General features: G+C 43.6%; 1 protein-coding gene across 1 annotated transcript in view; it reads right to left on the reverse strand.

The window, feature by feature from the left end:
• Positions 1 to 21,503, reverse strand: part of LOC112224869 (raftlin-2-like) — a 43,885-nt gene extending 22,382 nt beyond the window's left edge. Inside the window, exon 1 of the mRNA XM_024388487.2 lies at positions 20,861 to 21,503. Within this exon, the coding sequence (XP_024244255.1) occupies positions 20,861 to 20,999 (139 nt within the window). The 5' untranslated portion in view covers positions 21,000 to 21,503. The remainder of the gene's footprint in view (positions 1 to 20,860) is intronic.
• Positions 21,504 to 22,010: the final 507 nt, after the last annotated feature.

The following is a 22,010-nucleotide window of genomic DNA, read 5'->3' on the forward strand; positions in this document are numbered from 1 at the left end:
CAGTAAAACGAGTCCTATATCGACATAACCTGAAAGGCCACTCAGCAAGGAAGAAGCCACTGCTCCAAAACCACCATAAAAAAGCCAGACTACGGTTTGCAACTGCACATGGGGACAAAGATCATACTTTTTGGAGAAATGTCCTCTGGTCTGATGAAACAAAAATAGAACTGTTTGGCCATAATGACCATTGTTATGTTTGGAGGAAAAAGGGGGAGGCTTGCAGGCCGAAGAACACCATCCCAACTGTGAATCACGGGGGTGGCAGCATCATGTTGTGGGGTGCTTTGCTGCAGGAGGGACTGGTGCACTTCACAAAATAGATGGCATCATGAGGATGGAGAATTATGCGGATATATTGAAGCAACATCTCAAGACATCAGTCAGGAAGTTAAAGCTTGGTCGCAAATGGGTCTTCCAAACTAACAATGACCCCAAGCATACTTCTAAAGTTGTAGCAAAATTGCTTAAGGACAACAAAGGCAAGATATTGGAGTGACCATCACAAAGCCCTGACCTCAATCCCATAGAAAATTTGTGGGCAGAACTGAAAAAGCATGTGTGAGCAAGTAGGCCTACAAACTTGAGTCAGTTACACCAGCTCTGTCAGGAGGAATGGGCCAAAATTCACCTAACTTCTTGTGGGAAGCTTGTGGAAGGCTACCCGAAACATTTGACCCAAGTTAAACAATTTAAAAGGCAATGCTACCAAATACTAATTGAGTGTACGTAAACATCTGACCCACTGGGAATGTGATGAAAGAAATAAAAGCTGAAATAAAATCACTCTTAATTCTGACATTTCACATTCTTAAAATAAAGTGGTGATCCTAACTGACCTAAGACAGGGAATTTTTATTAGGATTAAATGTCAGAAATTGCAAAAAAACTGAGTATTGGAAAGGAGTATCAAGGAGGTGTATGTAAACTTCCGACTTCAACTGTACATAGTTTTTTTGAACAGCCATGTGTTGCTGATAAGTTAAGGCTGGCATGGCACTTTGTTTTGATTGGTTTGCAGTTTTGTGGGGGAGTTGAATCGAGTTTGTCTCTTGCATTGATACTTTAGTGCTGGTTGTTTGTGCTGCTGGATTGTTGTTTATGTTGATGTTGTTTAGAAGTTGGTTCTTGTCTGTTGAGGGGGCGTTGTGTTGGTAATATGTGAGGTGTAATCTAGTGGAGTCTCTGGAGAGTTATAGCACCACCATCACTATACTTCTTGTGTCCACAAAGAGGGGCTGTTCACAGGGGCTGGCGATGTGCCACACACACACACACAAGTAAACACAATCACAGTCAAGCATGCATGCAAGCGCACAAAAACACAACACCAAATCAGACGGCCCATTCTTGGACGTAAAAACATGCTCAACACATTCCAACAGACTGAACAAACACACAAAACACTCAAAACGCACACTCACACACTCCCACACAAACACCTCAGACTGAGATAAGAGCTTGTTACTGACATTTCTCCATGTGAATTTTGCAGGGTCTGGCTGAATTTGGCCATGGTTGAAACAGAAAGATCCTGGCAAGTCCAGATCACAGTGAAATCTCTAGACGAGTGGGTGGCCAGGGAAGCAGTGAAAGGGAAGCTTTTGACTTGGCAGTGTCTCTGTCATCTCACCGTGTGTGATGGGTCCCACCTGAGCTCTAGAGCAAGGAGAGTGACACACTTCGACCAATAGCTCCCTAAGTGGAGCTCAACGCCGGGCTATTCATCCAGTCTCCAGTGTCACACACACAGACACGTATGTCTCTCTGGCCGGGGTGCTGTCGTCGCTCTCCATCTCCCTTCTTAAAGCCCCCTCACACCCACTCCCGTCCCCACAGCTCACCCTGTCAACACACACACACAGAGCCCTCTGTTCTCCCCATGTGTGAGAAAAAGCGTGGAGAGAAGAGGGGGAGCACAGGAGGGGGGGAAGAGGGGGTGACTGAGGAAAGAAGGAGACAAGAAAATAGGGTGAAATGAGAGGGGGAAGGAGATGGACAGATACCAAGTGTGGCGCAAAAAAAGGTGGGTTTACAGAAAGATTTTATGAGCCAGAAAGCTGGTCTGAAAGGGAGAGCTTGTGTAAAAGTGAGAAAGAGGGAGAAGAAAGCTGGCAAAAGTAGAAGAGAAGGAATGAGGATAAACGGACACACCAACTGGCAAGTGTCTTCACTGACATTTTCAACATGTCCTTGATTGAGTCTGTAATACCAACATGTTTCAAGCAGACCACCATAGTCTCTGTGCCCAAGAACAAAGGCAACCTGCCTAAATGACTACAGACCGTAGCACTCACGTCCGTAGACGTGAAGTGCTTTGAAAGGCTGGTAATGGCTCACATTAACACCATTATCCCAAAATAAACCCACTCCAATTTGCATACCGCTCAAACAGATGATGCACTCTCTATTGCACTCCACACTGCCCTTACCCACCTGGACAAAAGGAACACCAACGGGAGAATGCTATTCATTGACTACAGCTCAGCGTTTAACACCATAGTGCCCTCAAAGATCATCACTAAGCTAAGGACCCTGGGACTAAACACCTCCCTCTGCAACTGGATACTGGACTTCCTGAAAGGCCGCCCCCAGGTGGTGAGGCTAGGTAGCAACACATCTGCCACGCTGATCCTCAACACTGGAGCCCCTCAGGGGTACGTGCTCAGTCCCCTCCTGTACTCCATGTTCACTCACAACTGCATGGCCAGGCATGACTCCAACACCATCATTAAGTTTGCAGACAACAACAGTGGTAGGCCTGATCCCCGATGAGACAGCATATAGGGAGGAGGTCAGAGACCTGGACGGGTAGTGCCAGAATAACAACCTATCCCTCAACGTGAGCAAGACAAAAGGAGAGGATTGTGGACGACAGGAAAAGGATGACCGAGCGCGCCCCCATTCTCATCAACAGGGCTGTAGTAGAACAGGTTGAGAGCTTCAAGTTCCTTGGTGTCCACATCACCAACAAACTAGAATGGTCCAAAACACACCAAGACAGTCGTGAAGCAGGCACGACAAAACCTATTCCCCCTCAGGAGACTGAAACGATTTGGCATGGTTCTTCAGATCCTCAAAAGGTTCTACAGCTGCAACATCAAGAGCATCCTGCTGACTGGTTACATCACTGCCTGGTACGGAAACGGCTCGGCCTCCGACCGCAAGGCACTACAGAGCGTAGTGTGTACGGCCCAGTACATCACTGGGGCTAAGCTGCCTGCCATCCAGGACCTCTACAGCAGGCGGTGTCAGAGGAAGGCCCTAAAACTTGTCAAAGACTCCAGCCACCCGAGTCATAGACTGTTCTTTCTGCTACCGCACGGCAAGCGGTACCGGAGCACCAATTCTAGGACCATAAGGCAACCCCCGCCAACCCCTCTTTTACGCTGCTGATACTTTGTTTATCATCTATGCATAGTCACTTTAACTATACCTCCATCTACATATTACCTCAAATAGCCCAACTAACCGGTGCCCCCGTACATTGACTTTGTATCGGTACCACCTGTATTTAGCCTCGCTACTGTTATTTTCACTGTCATTTTACTTTTTAAAATTTTTTATATTCCCCCCCCTTTCTATAGTTAACCGAATACCTATTTTTTACTTAAAAATTGCACTGAAAAAGTGATGCTCGATTGATTCCAAATATACAGTGCCTTCGGAAGGAATTCACACCCCTTGACTTTTTCCATATTTTCCATTTTTTTTGTCAATGATCTACACAAAATACTCTGTAATGTCAAAGTATAATATCATGAAAAAAAACTAACGTATTACAATACTTTAGTAAATTAGATATTTCTGTATTTCATTTCCCAAAAATGTGCTAACATTTCTTAATTAAAACATGTTTTCACTTTGTCATTGTGGGGTATTGTGTGTAGATGGGTGAGAAAATTCAGGTTGTAACACAAGAAAATATGGAATAAGTCAAGGGGTATGAATACTTTCTGAAGGCACTGTAGCTGCATTGTTGCTTAAATGTGATTGTCTGTGGTCTTGGCAGTGGAATACATCCAGGGAGACAGGGCTGCCTGTTAGGCATCGTTCAGGGCTGACAATGCCCTGCAAAAGTATTCATCCATCTTGGTGTTTTTCCTTTTTTTTTGCATTACAACCTGTAATTTAAATGCATTTTTATTTGGATTTCATGTAATGGACATACACAAAATATTCCAAATTGGTGAAGTGAAATTTAAAAAAAGAACTTTTCAAAAAATTCTATAAAATTCAAAACTGAAAAGTGATGTGTGCATATGTATTCACCCCCTTTTCTATGAAGCTCATAAATAAGATCTGGTGCAACCAATTACCTTCAGAAGTCACATAATTAGTTAAATAAAGTACACCTGTGTGCAATCTAAGTGCCACATGATCTCAGTATATATATATATACACACACACACACACACACACACACACACACACACACACACACACACACACACACACACAACTGTTCTGAAAGGCCCCAGAGTCTGCAACCCAATAAGCAAGGGGCACCACCAAGAATGCTGCACCACCAAGACCAAGGAGATCTCCAAACAGGTCAGGGAGAAAGTTGTGGAGACGTACAGATCAGGGTTGAGTTATAAAAAAAAAAATCTGAAACTTCGAACATCCCACGGAACACCATTAAATCCATTTTTTTTTAAATGGCACCACAACAAACCTGCCAAGGGAGGGCCGTCCACCAAAACTCACAGACCAGGCAAGGAGGGCATTAATCAGAGCGGCAACAAAGAGACCAAAGATAACCCTGAAGGAGCTGCAAAGCTCCACAGAGGAGATTGGAGTATCTGTCCATAGGACCACTTTAAGCCGTACATTCCACAGAGCTGGGCTTTACGAAAGAGGGGCCAGAAAAAAGCCATAGCTTAAAGAAAAAAAATAAGCAAACACATTTGGTGTTCGCCAAAAGCCGCGTGGGAGACTCCCCAAACATATGGAAGAAAGTACTCTGGTCAGATCAAGGAAAACGCTATGTCTGGTGCGAACCCAACACCTCGCATCACCCCGAGAACACCATTCCCACAGTGAAGCATGGTGGTGGCAGCATCAGCATCATGTGGATGTTTTTCCATCGGCAGGGACTGGGAAACTGGTCAGAATTGAAGGAATGATGGCTAAATACAAGGAAATTCTCGAGGGAAAACCTGTTTTCAGTCTTCCAGAGATTTGAGACTGGGGCGGAGGTTCACCTTCCAGCAGGACAATGACCCTAAGTATATTGCTAAAGCAACACTCGTGGTTTAAGGGGAAACATTTAAATGTCTTGGAACCCGTCCAACTTGAAGGAGCTGGAGCAGTTTTGCCTTGAAGAATGGGCAAAAATCCCAGTGGCTAGATGTGCCAAGCTTATAGAGACATACCCAAAGAGACTTGCAGCTGTAATACCTGCAAAAGTTGGCTATACAAAGTATTGACTTTGGGTGGGTGAATAGTTATGCATGCTCAAGTTCTCTGTTTTTGTCTTATTTCTTGTTTGTTTCACAATAAAAAATATTTTGCATCTTCAAAGTGGTAGGCATGTTGTGTAAATCAAATGATACGAACCCCCCAAAAATCTAAGTTTGTAAGGCAACAAAATAGGAAAAATGGCAAGTGGGGTGAATACTTTCACAAGCCACTGTAAATACCATACGAGGGCTTAGATGCCCCAAGAGCACTTAGCACAAGGGACATTTAGCTTGCTATCATTCTAACTTATAAACTGATAATGAGCTCCAAACAAATGAAAGCATAACGTTAGCATTAAAATGTACCATCCCTTAATGTAGCAATCAATCAAAACATATGTGCTGATCCACCGTGATGATCTGCCGCCTCAGCCACACTGTCAATCTATCATCAATGCATCCACTCCTATTTATAGAGTTTCTTGTGGTCTCGGCTAAAGAACTTTTGTTATGTCGTGATCATGAAATAAATAAGTTCTGATCGACTTAACAAGGGATTTCATATGTCCTCTCTGGACTTCCATATGATGCAGCCACCACAATGCTTGAAAATATGGGGAGTGGTACTCAATAATGTGTCATATTGGATTTGATCCAAACATAACACTTTGTATTCAGGACAAAAAGTGAATTGCTTTGCCAAATCTTTTGCAGTATTACTTTAGTGCCTTGTTGCAAACAGGATGCATGTTTTGGAATATTTTTGTTCTGTACAGGCTTCCTTCTTTTCACTCTGTCAATTAGGTTAGCATTGTGGAGTAACTACAATATTGTTGATCCATCCTCAGTTTTTTCTTATCACAGCTAATAAACTCTAACTGTTTTAATGTCACCATTGGCCTCATGGTGAAATCCCTGAGAGGTTTCCTTCCTCTCCGGCAACTGAGTTAGGAAGGATGCCTGTATCTGTAACAAAGGTAAATCAAGTTACTTTTGAAATCTCTCTTTCTCTGACTATCACTGAAGCGTACAAATTCCTCTTCTTCCTTGCTTAAGCAAGTTCTGTCTGACGCTGGCATCATAACTGAGAAGAATCAGAGAAGTGATGCTTTTAATCAAAATGTTATCTCGGCAGGCTTTTTATTTGAGAGAAAAAGTGGTTGAAATTGACCCTGTGTACCGGTACACCATCCAAAGTGTAATAAATAACTTCACCATACTCAATCTGTTTTTTTGTTTTTTGTTTACCCTTCACAATTCCACTTTGACATTATGGGGTATTGTGTGTAGGTCAGTGACAAAAAAAACTACAGTTAATCAATTTTAAATTCAAGCTGGTTACAACTTAATGTGTGAAAAAAAATCAAGAGGTGTGAATATTTTGAGAGCACTGTACTACAGGAGTTCAGGAGAGAAACATGAAAGCAGAGAGCGAGTGTGATACTGTCGATCTCATAGGAAAGAGGAAAGGATCATCTTAATGTGATTATCAAGGCACTTAACCTACTAATGTATCCATCTCTGCTAGCAGATCATTACATTAGCTAAACAGTACACCGTTCTGCCAATCAGGGTCCCTCGAGTTCACTGGAAACTCAATTGAGCTGAGCAGAATTGATTCTTCACTGTGTGTTGAACCATATCACAACACCAGCCAGGTCGGCTGGTATCACTGACCTTGTAGTCTCTTCCAAATTTAAAGAGCAACTGCCCCTAAAAACAACTTCTTGTTTAGAAAACAGCCTATGTGGCATCGATACGAGTCATTCTACTGTCAAAATTTACTACAACTGTAAATAGAATAATTTTGGTCGTAAAGTTAGTTTTGTCTAAAACTTTGTTTTGTGAGACTTGTAGTTGTGACTACATCACAATGTAAATTAAGGTTGGGTTTGTTTCAATCTTGCCAACAGCTGGCAGCACACAAGTAATCATCAATTCGGAGTCCAGGTTCATGCGACCCAATCGTAATATCCGTGGTAAATTTGGGTTGACTTTGGATATCCCTATGGAACTCGTTAGGGACCATTGGTAAATTACACAATGAACATGTTACAATTCTAATAGCTCCAAATTTCAATGATTTAAAACCCTCCAACTATAAATTCATATACAAATATTGAAAGCATGTAATGCGAACTAAAAGGTATGCAACATGATAAGTCCCATTTAGATTGTATAATTTATTGATGGTCTCTAACTAGCCCCAGAGAGAGCCTATCCGAAGTCAAACCAACTTTGCCACCGTCACCTACCAGCCGACTGAAGCTAAATAATTTGTGTAACTCATCCTACCTGTAAAAAAACACACACACACACACACACTCTCTCTCTCTCTCTCTCTTGGGAAAAATGCAGTGTCTTAGACCGCTGCACCACTCGGGAGGCCCATCTTTCTCTTCCTCAACTCACCCAACTCTTTCTGACACCAACCAATGAGCCCCCTCTCTTTGTATTTACTGTAGCCAGCATCCTCACCCACTGAGCACCGACAGACACCGGACAGCCATGGACGTTGGGTCAGTCCACCCTGGCCTTGATGTTAACGTCCGCAGACGGACCGGACCAAATCTGAACCTATTATAGATGTATGTTTGGATAACACAGTACAGTAGTGAGTAGGGCACAGTACAATACTGAGTACAGTATACTGTACCCTCTGTTGTATTGTACTGCACTGTGATGTCCAAACTTGTGAAACATCAGGAGAATGACATTCACATTTATAATGATTCATTTCCGTGTAGTACAGATTAGGAACCCATGATTTAATTCCGTTACCGGGTGTAAATCCACTTCAATCACCATGTCATAGCTGACACCCCATTCTTTCTGCAGACATCTTTGAATCTTGCATAAAAACCTGAGCAAGAACACCGTAATTTACGTTATCAAAGTTGGTATCTGCGCAGTTCATTTTTAAAAATGTGTGGAAATTGGTAAAAGTCACCCTTGTGCAAACCTTGAAATCAATGTTTTTTGTTTGGCATACATTTTAAAGTGAAGAAACTGAGTCAAAGCGTAATTCGGTGACAGTGGAATTGCCCATAGGTTATTGGTAATCCTAGATCTATTTGTACCGTCTTGCCAACGCATATGGTAATTTTCACACCAATTGTATTTACATTTTATCAAGGAGTCATACTGAGACATTGGTCTCCTTTACATATGAACCCTGAATTGCAGAAATACATACATCATAATACAAAATGGAAGCAGAAAGAAAAACGCAGTCATAAAAAACTAACACATTGATCAATAATAAGTAATAAGTATAATAGTAATAAGGTCCTCGATCAGCTTTCTGAATGGACCTAGAGGCACCAGAACATCACATTCATCAGTAATAAGGTCCTCGATCAGCTTTCTGAATGGACCTAGAGGCACCAGAACATCACATTCATCAGTAATAAGGTCCTCGATCAGCTTTCTGAATGGACCTAGAGGCACCAGAACATCACATTCATCAGTAATAAGGTCCTCAATCAGCTTTCTGAATGGACCTAGAGGCACCAGAACATCACATTCATCAGTAATAAGGTCCTCGATCAGCTTTCTGAATGGACCTAGAGGCACCAGAACATCACATTCATCAGTAATAAGGTCCTCGATCAGCTTTCTGAATGGACCTAGAGGCACCAGAACATCACATTTAATAACATTTTGAAGCTTGTTCTACAAATAAGGTGTAAGAAAATAAAAAAGATGACTTCTCTGACCAAATACATTTCCTGAGCCATTCCTGAGACTGTATGATTTACCACACCCAGTGTCGTCTGAAAGTATTCAGACCCCTTGACTTTTTACACATTTTGTTACGTTACAGCCTTATTCTGAAATGGATTAAATAAAAAAAAGTCCTCAGCAATCTAGGTCAAAGGAACTGTCCGTAGAGCTCCGAGACAGGATTGTGTCGAGGCACAGATCTGGGGAAGGGTACCAAAACATTTCTGCAGCATTGAAGGTTTCCAAGAACACAGCAACCTCCATCATTCTTAAAAATGGAAGAAGTTGGAACCACCAAGAACTTCCTAGAGCTGGCTGCCCAGCCAAACTGAGCAATTGGAGAAGAAGGGCCTTGGTCAGGGAGGTGACCAAGAGCTCTGACAGAGCTCTAGAGTTCCTCTGTGGAGATGGGAGAGTCTTCCAGAAGGATAACCATCTCTGCAGCACTCCACCAAATCAGGCCTTTATGGTAAAGTGGCCAGACGGAAGCCACTCCTCAGTAAAAAGCACAAGACAGCCCGCTTGGAGTTTGCCAAAAGCCATCGAAAAGGACTCTCAGACCATGATGAAACCAAGATTGAACTCTTCGGCCTGAATGCCAAGTGTCATGTCTGGAGGAAACCTGGCACCATCCCTACGGTGAAGTATGGTGGTGGCAGCATCATGCTGTGGGGATGTTTTTCAGCGGCAGGGACTGAAAGACTAGTCAGGATCGAGGGAAAGATGAACGGAGCAAAGTACAGAGAGATCCTTGATGAAAACCTACTCCAGAGCGCTCAGGACCTCAGACTGGAGCGAAGGTTCACCTTCCATCTGGACAACAACCCTAAGCACACAGCCAAGACAATGCAGGAGTGGCTTTGGAACAGGTCTCTGAATGTCCTTGAGTTGCCCGGACTTGAACCCGATCTAACATCTCTGAGAGACCTGAAAATAACTGTGCAGTGATGCTCATCATCCAACCTGACAGAGTTTGAGAGGATCTGCAGAGTAGAATGGGAGAAACTCCCCAAATACAGGGGTCCCAAGCTTGTAACAGCCGTAGCGTCATATCCAAGAAGACTCAAGGCTGTATTAACTGCCTAAGGTGCTTCAACAAAAGTACTAAGTAAAGGGTCTGAATACTTATGTAAATGTCATACTTCCATTTCTTTTTTTATACATTTGCAAAAATGTCTGTCATTATGGGGTATTGTGTGTAGATTGAGGGGAAAAAAACAATAGAATACATTTTAGAATAAGGCAAAATGGAACAAAATGTGGAGAAAGAGGTCTGAAAACTTTCAGAATGATCTGTATTTGCCCATTGTAGAAGTGCTCAGAAAGTTACTTTTTAAAATCTTAATGACAAAACATTCAAGCAATAAAGGTGCTAAGAATTGACCCATTTTGCATACCATGAGACATCCATGTCTTTGTCACCGGAAAACATAAACGGTTGAGATTGATATCATTGAAAAACTTACAAAACAGTTTTTTATAAACATACCTTAAAAACGTCAATTATCAAAAAAGGCATCAACTCCAATTGTACCGTGTTTTGGTGTGCCCACCATCAGTTCAGACACAAATGCTCTTGAATAAAGGGCGTGTTTCATATTTTTGTTGATACAGTACATGTACTAAAATTGGAATACAATTGAAATAGTAACTTTCAAATTATTCCACAAAGATGGTTGGAGGTCCACACATCAGAGAATGTTGACCTGAATGGGAATATCTGTTGTTTTAAATTATGCAGTCAATTCTCCCTAGGAAACCTTTTGAAATCATAGAAATCTAGATAATAGAATAGACTCTGTCCGTTGAAGATGACATTTGACGGTGGCAGCCATCTTTGTGTTAGTAAAAATGTAAATTCAATTTAAACATCAATGGTGTAACAACTAAATTGCAGTGGTCTGAAGGATAGGTCCATTCTATAAATTATATTTCTATGATTGAAATGACACCCACCCTGTATTCAAGAGCATGTATCTCAGCTGATAGTGAGCACAATAACAAAATACTGTGAAAATAGGGTCTAAGCTACAAAATATGCAAATATGAAAAAAAATATGAGTTTACGTGTTTTTAGATATTTGATGTTAAAAAAAGAAAAAAATATCAATTTCTATTCAAATATTTTTCTAGAAATTATAAAATTGTTTGACAACCCTGTTTTTGATTGAATTCAAATAGATTTACTCTCCTATGAACTTCACATTGGTGCTCATGAGTCCTTTTACGTGGAAATCCAGGTTCAGCAGTCAGAGATAACCAACCTCGGACAGACTACTTTAGTCATACTATTTTAGGATAACAGGGTGGGTGGATACACTCATTCTCAAATCCTTTCATGTATCCTTCAATCCCATCAAACTGCAATATTTAATGAATACATCTGTCCATACAACTTCATCAAATCCTTCCCTGTGCATTTATCCATCCATCCATCCATCCATCCATCTCCTTTCCATCCCCTCCCTTGTATTCCTTCTTCCCCCACTCAGCCCAGTAGAGTCCCACTGGATCAGCAGTGTAATGCCCACTCTGCCCCTCTATTCACGGGCTGCTGTCCAGCCTTTGTCCTGGGTCCAGCGGAGTGCTCCAGCTCTCCCCCATCCCTCCCTCCTTCCATCCACACTGACTGCGGGGCTGAACTAAATCAGCTTGTGAGGCTTTAGCCATTAGCCACTTTGATGTGCTGCCCCAGGCCTCTGCTTCCACCACAGGCAGGAGTAATGGAGCTTTAAAAGGAGGCTAAGCTACTGGGGTGCAACTGGGCTGGGCTGCTGCTGGAGTGGACTGGGACTGGGCGGGGCTGAGCTGCTACTGGGCGGGGCTGAGCTGCTACTGGGCTGGGCTGCTGCTGGAGTGGGCTGGGCTGCTACTGGGCTGGTGGGTGGGGGTGTGCAGGGAATGGGAGGGGATCCCAGGCCAGAGAGATGGACCTGTGTGTTACACTGGATACTGGATGAATATCCCGGCGTTGAGCTCCACTAGGGAGCTATTGCTCTAGAGCTCAGGTGGGACCCACCACACACAGTGAGATGACGGACAACGCCCACTCAAAAATCAAATCAAATGTTATTGGTCACATACACATGGTTGGCAGATGTTAATGCGAGTGCAGCGAAATCCTTGTGCTTCTAGTTCTGACCGTGCAATAATATCTAACAAGTAATCTAACAATTTCACAACAACTACCTTATACACACACAAGTGTAAAGGAATGAATAAGAATATGTACATGTAAATATATGGATGAGCGATGGCCGTGCGGCATAGGCAAGATGCAGTAGATGGTATAGAGTACAGTATACAGTTGAAGTCGGAAGTTTACATACACCTTAGCCAAATAGATTTAAACTCAGTTTTTCACAATTCCTAAAATTTAATCATAGTAAAAATCCCCTGGCTTAGGTCAGTTAGGATTACCACTTTATTTTAAGAATGTGAAATGTCAGAATAATAGTAGAGAGAATTATTTATTTCAGCTTTTATTTCTTTCATCAAATCAAATGTATTTATATAGCCTTTCATACATCAGCTGATATCTCAAAGTGCTGTACAGAAACCCAGCCTAAAACCCCAAACAGCAAGCAATGCAGGTGTAGAAGCACATTCCCAGTGGGTCAGAAGTTTACATACACACAATTAGTATTTGGTAGCATTGCTTTTAAAATTGTTTAACTTGTGTCAAACGTTTCAGGAAGCCTTCCACAAGCTTCGCACAATAAGTTGGGTGGATTTTGGCCCATTCCTCCTGACAGAGCTGATGTAACCGTCAGGTTTGTAGGCCTCCTTGCTTGCACACGCTTTTTCAGTTCTGCCCACACATTTTCTATAGGATTGAGGTCAGGGCTTTGTGATGGCCACTCCAATACCCTGACTTTGTTGTCCTTTAGCTATTTTGAATCAACTTTGGAAGTATGCTTGGGGTCATTGTCCAGACCCATTTGCGACCAAGCTTTAACTTCCTGACTGAGGTCTTGAGATGTTGCTTCAATATAGCCACATAATATTCCATCCTCATGATGTCATCTATTTTGTGAAGTGCACCAGTCCCTCCTGCAGCAAAGCACCCCCACAACATGATGCTGCCATCCCAGTGCTTTACGGTTGGGATAGTGTTCTTCGGGCTTGCAAGCCTCCCCCTTTTTCCTCCAAACATAACGATGGTCCGTATGGCCAAACAGTTGTATTTTTGTTTCATCAGACCAGAGGACATTTCTCCAAAAAGTACGATCTTTGTCCCCATGTGCAGTTGCAAACCGTAGTCAGGCTTTTTTATATCGGTTTTGGAGCAGTGGCTTCTTTCTTGCTGAGCGGCCTTTCAGGTTATGTCGATATAGGACTCGTTTTACTGTGGATATAGATACTTTTGTACCTGTTTACTCCAGCATCTTCACAAGGTCCTTTGCTGTTGTTCTGGGATTGATTTGCACTTTTCACACCAAAGTACATTAATCTCTAGGAGACAGAACATGTCTCCTTCCTAGTACTTGCGTACTATTGTTTCTACAGATGAATGTGGTACCTCCAGGCATTTGGAAATTGGACCTAAGGATGAACCAGACTTGTGGAGGTCTACAATTTGTTTTCTGAAGTCTTGGCTGACTTCTTTTGATTTTCCCTTCATGTCAAGCAAAGAGGCACTGAGTTTGAAGGTAGGCCTTGAAATACATCCACAGGTACCCCCTCCAATTGACTTAAATGATGTCAATTAGCCTATCAGAAGCTTCTAAAGCCATGACAATTTTCCAAGCTGTTTAAAGGCACAGTCAACTTAGTGTATGCAAACCTCTGACCCACTGGAATTGTGATACAGTGAATTATAAGTTAAATAATCTGTCCGTAAACAATTGTTGGAAAAATTACTTGTGTCATGCACAAAGTGGATGTCCTAACCGACTTGCCAAAACTATAGTTTGTTAACAAGACATTTGTGGAGTGGTTGAAAAATGAGTTTTAATGACTCCAACCTAAGTGAATGTAAACTTCTGACAACTGTAAATATGAGTAATGTAGGGTATGTAAACATTATATAACATGGCATTGTTTAAAGTGACTAGTGATACATTTATTACATCCAATTTTTATTATTAAAGTGGCTAGAGATTGAGTCAGTATGCTGGCAGCAGCCAATCAATGTTAGTGATGGCTGTTTAACAGTCTGATGGCCTTGAGATAGAAGCTGTTTTTCAGTCTCTCGGTCCTAGCTTTGATGCACCTGTACTGACCTCACCTTCTGGATGGTAGCGGGGTGAACAGGCAGTGGCTCGGGCGGTTGTTGTCCTTGATGATATTTTTGGCCTTCCTGTGACATCAGGTGGTGTAGGTGTGCTGGAGGGCAGGTAGTTTGCCCCTGGTGATGAGTTGTGCAGACCTCACTACCCTCTGGAGAGCCTTACGGTTGTGGGCGGAGCAGTTACCTTACCAGGCAGTGATACAGCCCGACAGGATGCTCTCAATTGTGCATCTGTAGAGGTTTGTGAGTGTTTTCGGTGACAAGCCAAATTTCTTCAGCCTCCTCAGGTTGAAGAGGCGCTGTTGCGCCTTCTTCACCACGCTGTCTGTGTGGGTGGACCATTTCAGTTGGTCTGTGATGTGTACGCTGAGGAACTTAAAACTTTCCACCTTCTCCACTACTGTCCCGTCGATGTGGATAGGGGGGTGCTCCCTCTGCTGTTTCCTGAAGTCCACGATCATCTCCTTTGTTTTGTTGACGTTGAGTGGGAGTTTTTTTTCCTGACACCACATTCCGAGGGCCCTCACCTCCTCCCTGTAGGCTATCTCGTCATTGTTGGTAATCAAGCCTACCACTGTAGTGTCATCTGCAAACTTGATGATTGAGTTGGAGGCGTGCATGGCCACGCAGTCATGGGTGAACAGGGAGTACAAGAGAGGGCTGAGAACGCACCCTTGTGGTGCCACAGTGTTGAGGATCAGCAAGGTGGAGATGTTGTTTCTTACCCTCACCACCTGGGGGTGTCCCATCAGAAAGTCCAGGACCCAGTTGCACAGGGCGGGGTCGAGACCCAGGGTCTCAAGCTTAATGACAAGTTTGGTGGGGTATTATGGTGTTAAATGCTGAGCTGTAATCGATGAACAGCATTTTTACATAGGTATTCCTCTTGTCCAGATGGGCTAGGGCAGTGTGCAGTGTGATTGCGATTGCGTCGTCTATTGGGGCGGTAAGGAAATTGGAGTGGGTCTTGGGTGTCTAGGGTGTCAGGTAGGGTGGAGGTGATATGATCCTTGACTATTCTCTCAAAGCACTTCATGATGACGGAAGTGAGTGCTACGGGGCGATAGTCAATTAGCTCAGTTACCTTAGCTTTCTTGGGAACAGGAACAATGGTGACCCTCTTGAAGCATGTGGGAACAGCAGACTGGGATAGGGATTGATTGAATATCTCCGTAAACACACCAGCCAGCTGGTCTGTGCATGCTCTGAGGATGCGGCTAGGGATGGGAGTCTGGGCTGGCAGCCTTGCGAGGGTTAACACGTTTAAATGTTTTATTCACGTTGGCCGCGGTGAAGGAGAGCCCGCAGGTTTTGGTAGCGGCCCGTGTCAGTGGCCCTGTATTGTCCTCAAAGCGAGCAAAGAAGTTGTTTAATTTGTCTGGGAGCAAGACGTCGGTGTCCGCGACGGAGCTGGTTTTCTTTTTGTAATCCGTGATTGACTGTAGACTCTGCCACATACATCTCGTGTCTGAGCCGTTGAATTGTGACTCTAATTTGTCTCTATAGTGACGCTTAGCTTGTTTGATTGCCTTGCGGAGGGAATAGCTACAATATTTGTATTCGGTCATGTTTCCGGTCTCCTTGCCCTGATTAAAAGCAGTGGTTCGCACTTTCAGTTTTGCGTGAATGCTGCCATCAATCCATGGTTTCTGGTTGGGGAAGGCTTTAATAGTCACCGTGGGTAACATCATCACCGATGCACTTGCTAATAAACTCACTCACCGAATCAGCGTATACATCAATGTAGTTGTCTGAGGCTGTCCGGAACATATCCCAGTCCACGTGATCGAAGCAATCTTGAAGCGTGGAATCCGATTGTTCGGACCAGCGTTGAACAGACCTGAGCACCGGTGTTTCCGGTTTTAATTTATCTCTATAGGCTGGGAGCAACAAAATGGAGTCGTGGTCAGATTTGCCGAAAGGAGGGCGAGGGAGGGCTTTGTATGCGTTGCGGAAGTGTAGCAATTATCCAGAATGCTGCCAGCCCATGTCGATCATTCGATATGCTGATCAAATTTAGGGAGCCATGTTTTCAGATTAGCTTTGTTAAAATCTCCAGCTACATTAAATGCAGCCTCAGGATATATGGTTTCCAGTTTAAATAGAGTCCAATGAAGTTCTTTCAGGGCCGTCGAGGTGTCTGCTTGGGGGGGGGGGATATACACGCTGTGATTATAATCGAAGAGAATTCTCTTGGTAGATAATGTGGTTGGCATTTGATTGTAAGGAACTCTAGGTCAGGTGAACAAAAGGACTTGAGATCCTGTATGTTGTTATGATCACACCACGACTCGTTAATCATAAGGCATACACCCCCGCCCTTCTTCTTACCAGAGAGATGTCTGTTTCTGTCGGCGCGATGCGTGAAGAAACCGGGTGGCTGTATCGACTCTGATAACATATCCCGAGTGAGCCATGTTTCCATGAAACAGAATGTTACAATCTCTGATGTCTCTCTGGAAGGCAACCCTTGCTCGAATTTCGTCTACCTTTGTTTCAAGAGACTGGACATTGGCGAGTAGTATACTCGGGAGCGGTGAGCAATGTGCCCGTCTACGGAGCCTGACCAGAAGACCGCTCCATCTACCCCTTCTGTGGCGCCGTTGTTGTTTTGGGTTGCCTACTGGGATCCGATCCATTGTCCTGGGTGGTGGTCCAAACAGAGGACCCGCTTCGGGAAAGTTGTATTCCTGGTTGTAATGTTGGTAAATTGATGTTGCTCTTATATCAAATAGTTCCTCCCAGCTGTATGTAATAAGACTTAAGATTTTTTTGGCTAACAATGTAAGAAATAATACATTAAAAAAAAAATACTGCATAGTTTCCTAAGAACGTGAAGCGAGGCAACCATCTCTGTCAGCGCCAAAAGCTTCCCTTTCTCTGCTTCCCTGGCCACTCACTCATCTAGAGATTTCTCAGTGATCTGGACTTCCCAGGGTCTTATTATCTGTTATCTCAGTTTAAGGTGTTTGTGTTTGTGTGAGTTTTGAGTGAGAGTGTGTTTTGTGTGTGAATGTCTGTAAATATATTATATTTGTTCAGTCTGTTGGAAAGTGTGTTTTTATGTCAGCAAATTGGCCATCAGATTGAGCTTTTTTGTGCGCTTGCAAGCGTGCTTGACTGTGATGTTGTTTACTTGCACTTGTGTGTGTGTCAGAAATGTTTCTTTATTTCAAGGAGAACCGAAGGAGAGGAGAAGGAACGTGTTATGGGTTCTAACTAATCCCCAATCATCAGGCAGGTCCAGTGTTGATGTTAATACTAAAGCTAAAGCCCACTGGTTTGGCCTAAAGCCCAGAACAACAATGAAACAGATCATAGGTGGGTGATTAAGGACATTAGTTCTAATCCTTAATAATCTGTTTAGCTCTACCTCACACTGAAACATCTTTCTCAGAGGCTCTGCAGCAGAGAGCATGGTAATCAGTCAGCCTGTCTATCTATCTATCTAGTGGAATGCACTGGTACTGGAGGTCATGGGAGACACATGGCCTGGTCCTGGAGGTCGTGGGAGACACTTGGCCTGGTACTGGAGGTCGTGGGAGACACTTGGCCTGGTACTGGAGGTCGTGGGAGACACTTGGCCTGGTACTGGAGGTGGTACTGGAGGTGGGAGACACTTGGCCTGGTACTGGAGGTCGTGGGAGACACTTGGCCTGGTACTGGAGGTCGTGGGAGACACTTGGCCTGGTACTGGAGGTCGTGGGAGACACTTGGCCTGGTACTGGAGGTCGTGGGAGACACTTGGCCTGGTACTGGAGGTCGTGGGAGACACTTGGCCTGGTACTGGAGGTCGTGGGAGACACTTGGCCTGGTACTGGAGGTGGTGGGAGACACTTGGCCTGGTACTGGAGGTCGTGGGAGACACTTGGCCTGGTACTGGAGGTCGTGGGAGACACTTGGCCTGATACTGGAGGTCGTGGGAGACACTTGGCCTGGTACTGGAGGTCGTGGGAGACACTTGGCCTGATACTGGAGGCCTGAGTACTGGCCTGATACTGGAGGTCGTGGGAGACACTTGGCCTGATACTGGAGGTCGTGGGAGACACTTGGCCTGATACTGGAGGTCGTGGGAGACACTTGGCCTGATACTTGAGACACTTGGCCTGATACTGGAGGTCGTGGGAGACACTTGGCCTGATACTGGAGGTCGTGGGAGACACTTGGCCTGATACTGGAGGTCGTGGGAGACACTTGGCCTGATACTGGTCGTGGGAGACACTTGGCCTGATACTGGAGGTCGTGGGAGACACTTGGCCTGATACTGGAGGTCGTGGGAGACACTTGGCCTGATACTTCTACACCTGCATTGCTTTCTGTTTGGGGTTTTAGGCTGGGTTTCTGTACAGCACTTTGAGATATCAGCTGATGTACGAAGGGCTATATAAATACATTTGATTTGATTTGATACTGGAGGTCGTGGGAGACACTTGGCCTGATACTGGAGGTCGTTGGAGACACTTGGCTTGGGAAAAATACAGTATCAACAGCAAGCATCAAATGTGGCTAAGATCCCCCACATAGAATAAAGATAACTCTGACACAGCCAGACAAGCAACACATAAAGGCATGAAAAGCATTAGGCACAGCAGTCCTTTTAATTCTTGACCAATGAGCATCAAATTAAAAACATATATCTGTTGTATTTCCAGACACTTTTTGGAGTATTCCTGTTATTCAACAGTGTGTGGATGTCTATCTATTCTACACAGGCCTAGAGCCAGACACGTGGCACTCTGACATAGCAGAGAGAGAGTTATTCTTGTGATGTGCTTTTTGCTTTGCCTCTGAGACATCTGCAGGCCAGGTGCTCCGCACTCGGGAATGGAGCTCAGTCCCGTTCAGGGTCATGTACGCTCCAAAAAAAGACCCCCAGGACATCTATTATACAGCTTCTCTCTGTCTCCAGTCACCGCTCCTCATTTCAATAACATGTTCAAGGTATTTAGGGTTGAACTTGACAACCTGTACCACAGTCTTATTATGTACATAGTAGTACTAGACATATCATTTGATATTTAAAATAAGTAGTACAGTATTTCAATAAGGTATATGAGGCCATGTTTTCTTCTTGACCAGGTTTCGGTTGGTATGGAAGTCACCACCAGCCTACACAGACTGAGACTCCTATATCCAGTTGAACTGGTCTTGGTCATATTTGGCTGGTGTGGAGGAAACTCATGACTTTCTGCTGATCTCCCAAAAAAAAGCAGTTTTGAACAAACACACACACACGCTTGTTGAGAATATACTCAAATGAATCCCGGCTATGTCCAGATACTAAAATGGTCTGTGCTGTAGAATAAGAGTGACTGTATGAACTCTATCAACTAGTGGGCTTTAATCCCAACCCCTGGGCTGGGCGCCATGCCACTCTTTACTGTGTCAGCCCAAACCCAATAACCCATGCAGACCTATCTAATCACATCTAAAGCTCATAGCCATGATGACACAGAGGTACCACAGTGAGCAAGAGAGTGGTGGCTCCCCAGAGAGTCCCAGTCTACAGACCAATATGTCATTTGTATTAGAGCAGGGTTTCCCAAACTGGGTCCTGGGGTGAGCGTTTAGGGCAAACTGGGTCCTGGGGTGAGCGTTTAGGGCAAACTGGGTCCTGGGGTGAGCGTTTAGGGCAAACTGGGTCCTGGGGTGAGCGTTTAGGGGTTTTTGCCCTAGCTCTACACAGCTGACCAACTCATCATCAAGCTTAGATGATTTGAATCAGATGTGTAGTGCTAGGGCAAAAAGACTAACCCCTGTATTAGGATGGTATTGATGACCATTATTTGATTTCAACACCATTGTTTCGATTCTACCGAACACTTTATAAACCAACACTCAATTCAAAAGGACACCAGCCACTGTTAACAAGGGTTTACTTAATCATAATTTCCCTTCCAAATAGGCCACCATGGGTACAACATCAACCGGCATGAGTCTCCAAAACTCTTCATGTCGGGATTACACAAAAAAAAATATTATGTTTGACGAAGGTCTGTTGTGGCAGTTCCAGATGATCATGAATCATATTCTAATGTGGTGGCAGGTGTCTGCAGTAGTAGGTACTGTATCGTTCATCCCACATGGATGCGCGCACGCACGCAAATAAAATCCTGACCTATTTCTCTGGATAATAAAATGACAGCGGTTGCTAAGAGAACAGAGAGTAGCCAGAGCACAGGAACCAGGATACACACATGTAGTTCGTTCCAATTAGGTTCAGCCCAAAGAAAGACGCTTGTATTTGAAAAACAAATCTTCAATTTGTAAGACAATGTTTGAAAACGAAAAGCCATACATTGTAAAAATGGGGGCAAGACTTCGAAGTAGCCCAGGCTATTTCATAAGAAAATAGTCATTCATGTTTATTTGTTTTCTTACATTCAGTTAGTGTAGCAGAGTCAATATCTAAAGAAACATTGTTTAGAATAAATCCAGAGTAGCCCGTTTTGTTTTATCAATGAATGTGAGATGATATCCTAACGCATAACGTTACCTTCCAAACTGAAGTCCAGTAGCACATACTCGTAAACGGTGTCTGTTATGGTCTCCACTTGCGGTCTCTTCAGAGTGGAGTATATCTTCCCGGGGCTACTGTCCTCTGGGTCTTCCAGTTTCCTCAACCCGCAGCCCATAGTGCCGTGGCGGGATATCCAGCTCACACTAACAGGGCACGATGACAGTTAGCCTACAAACAGAGTTTTGCTATTGCTATAAAGTTAACCGGATTGCTCCATCCAGGGTGGGTTGACGGTATAAAGCCGTTTGACGTTGCCCCCGGATAATCACTGTCATAGGCAACCAAATAACGCACAATAAAAAATATGCAATTTTATATTTTTCTGTAAATAGTTATTTTTCAACGCACCGTGCGCCTAAAAGCGTGAAGCTCTCGTTCTTTGGAGAAAAAAACATACAAAGTTACAATAATTGAGAACTCCACCACTGCGCGCGAGCGGCTACTTTGTTACGAACGTCTACTTATTGGCAACAAATCCACTTTTAGTTTTCTTTTCGCCTATCAAATTATATTATTCGTATCATCCACTTAAAAAAACGAGAGTGATTTTAGTAAAGCCGAATAATAAATGTGTGAGTGATTCATGAAAGCCAAAGCGTGGCTGCTCGCAGGAGGGAGAAAATATGGGAGGACCGAAGGCGAGGAGGTGATTTGTGCAGCATGATATGGCCTGTATTTTAATGGCTGCTTGGTTTATTTACTAAATATAAATATTTCTGTAGACTATAGATGTAGCACACTGGGCACAGACGTCAGTTCGTCTATTTTTGATTTAGGCTCAATTTGGTTGAGTTGTCAACTAACATAAATTCAACATGAAATGTCACTATGACATGGGATTTAGGTTGACAGTTGGTTGAGAACAAGACGAAACACCCTTACTTTGATGACTTACTGCAAATCAACATCATCACATTCAATTGTTGGATTGAAAAGGACCTGGAAACAACGTTGATTCAACCACTTTTTGCCCAGTGAAGCCTAGTGATGTTGGGCTCTATAATCTTTATAGAAAAATCTTTGCAGGTTCTCAATGAAGTTGTTTTATGTGATGAGGCAATACTCATGTACATTTACAACGCCAGTAGATACTTTTGAGTGCATTGCTATGACTCAAAGCCACTGG

The sequence above is a fragment of the Oncorhynchus tshawytscha genome, linkage group LG26, assembly GCF_018296145.1.
Source record: "Oncorhynchus tshawytscha isolate Ot180627B linkage group LG26, Otsh_v2.0, whole genome shotgun sequence".
NCBI lineage: Eukaryota > Metazoa > Chordata > Actinopteri > Salmoniformes > Salmonidae > Oncorhynchus > Oncorhynchus tshawytscha.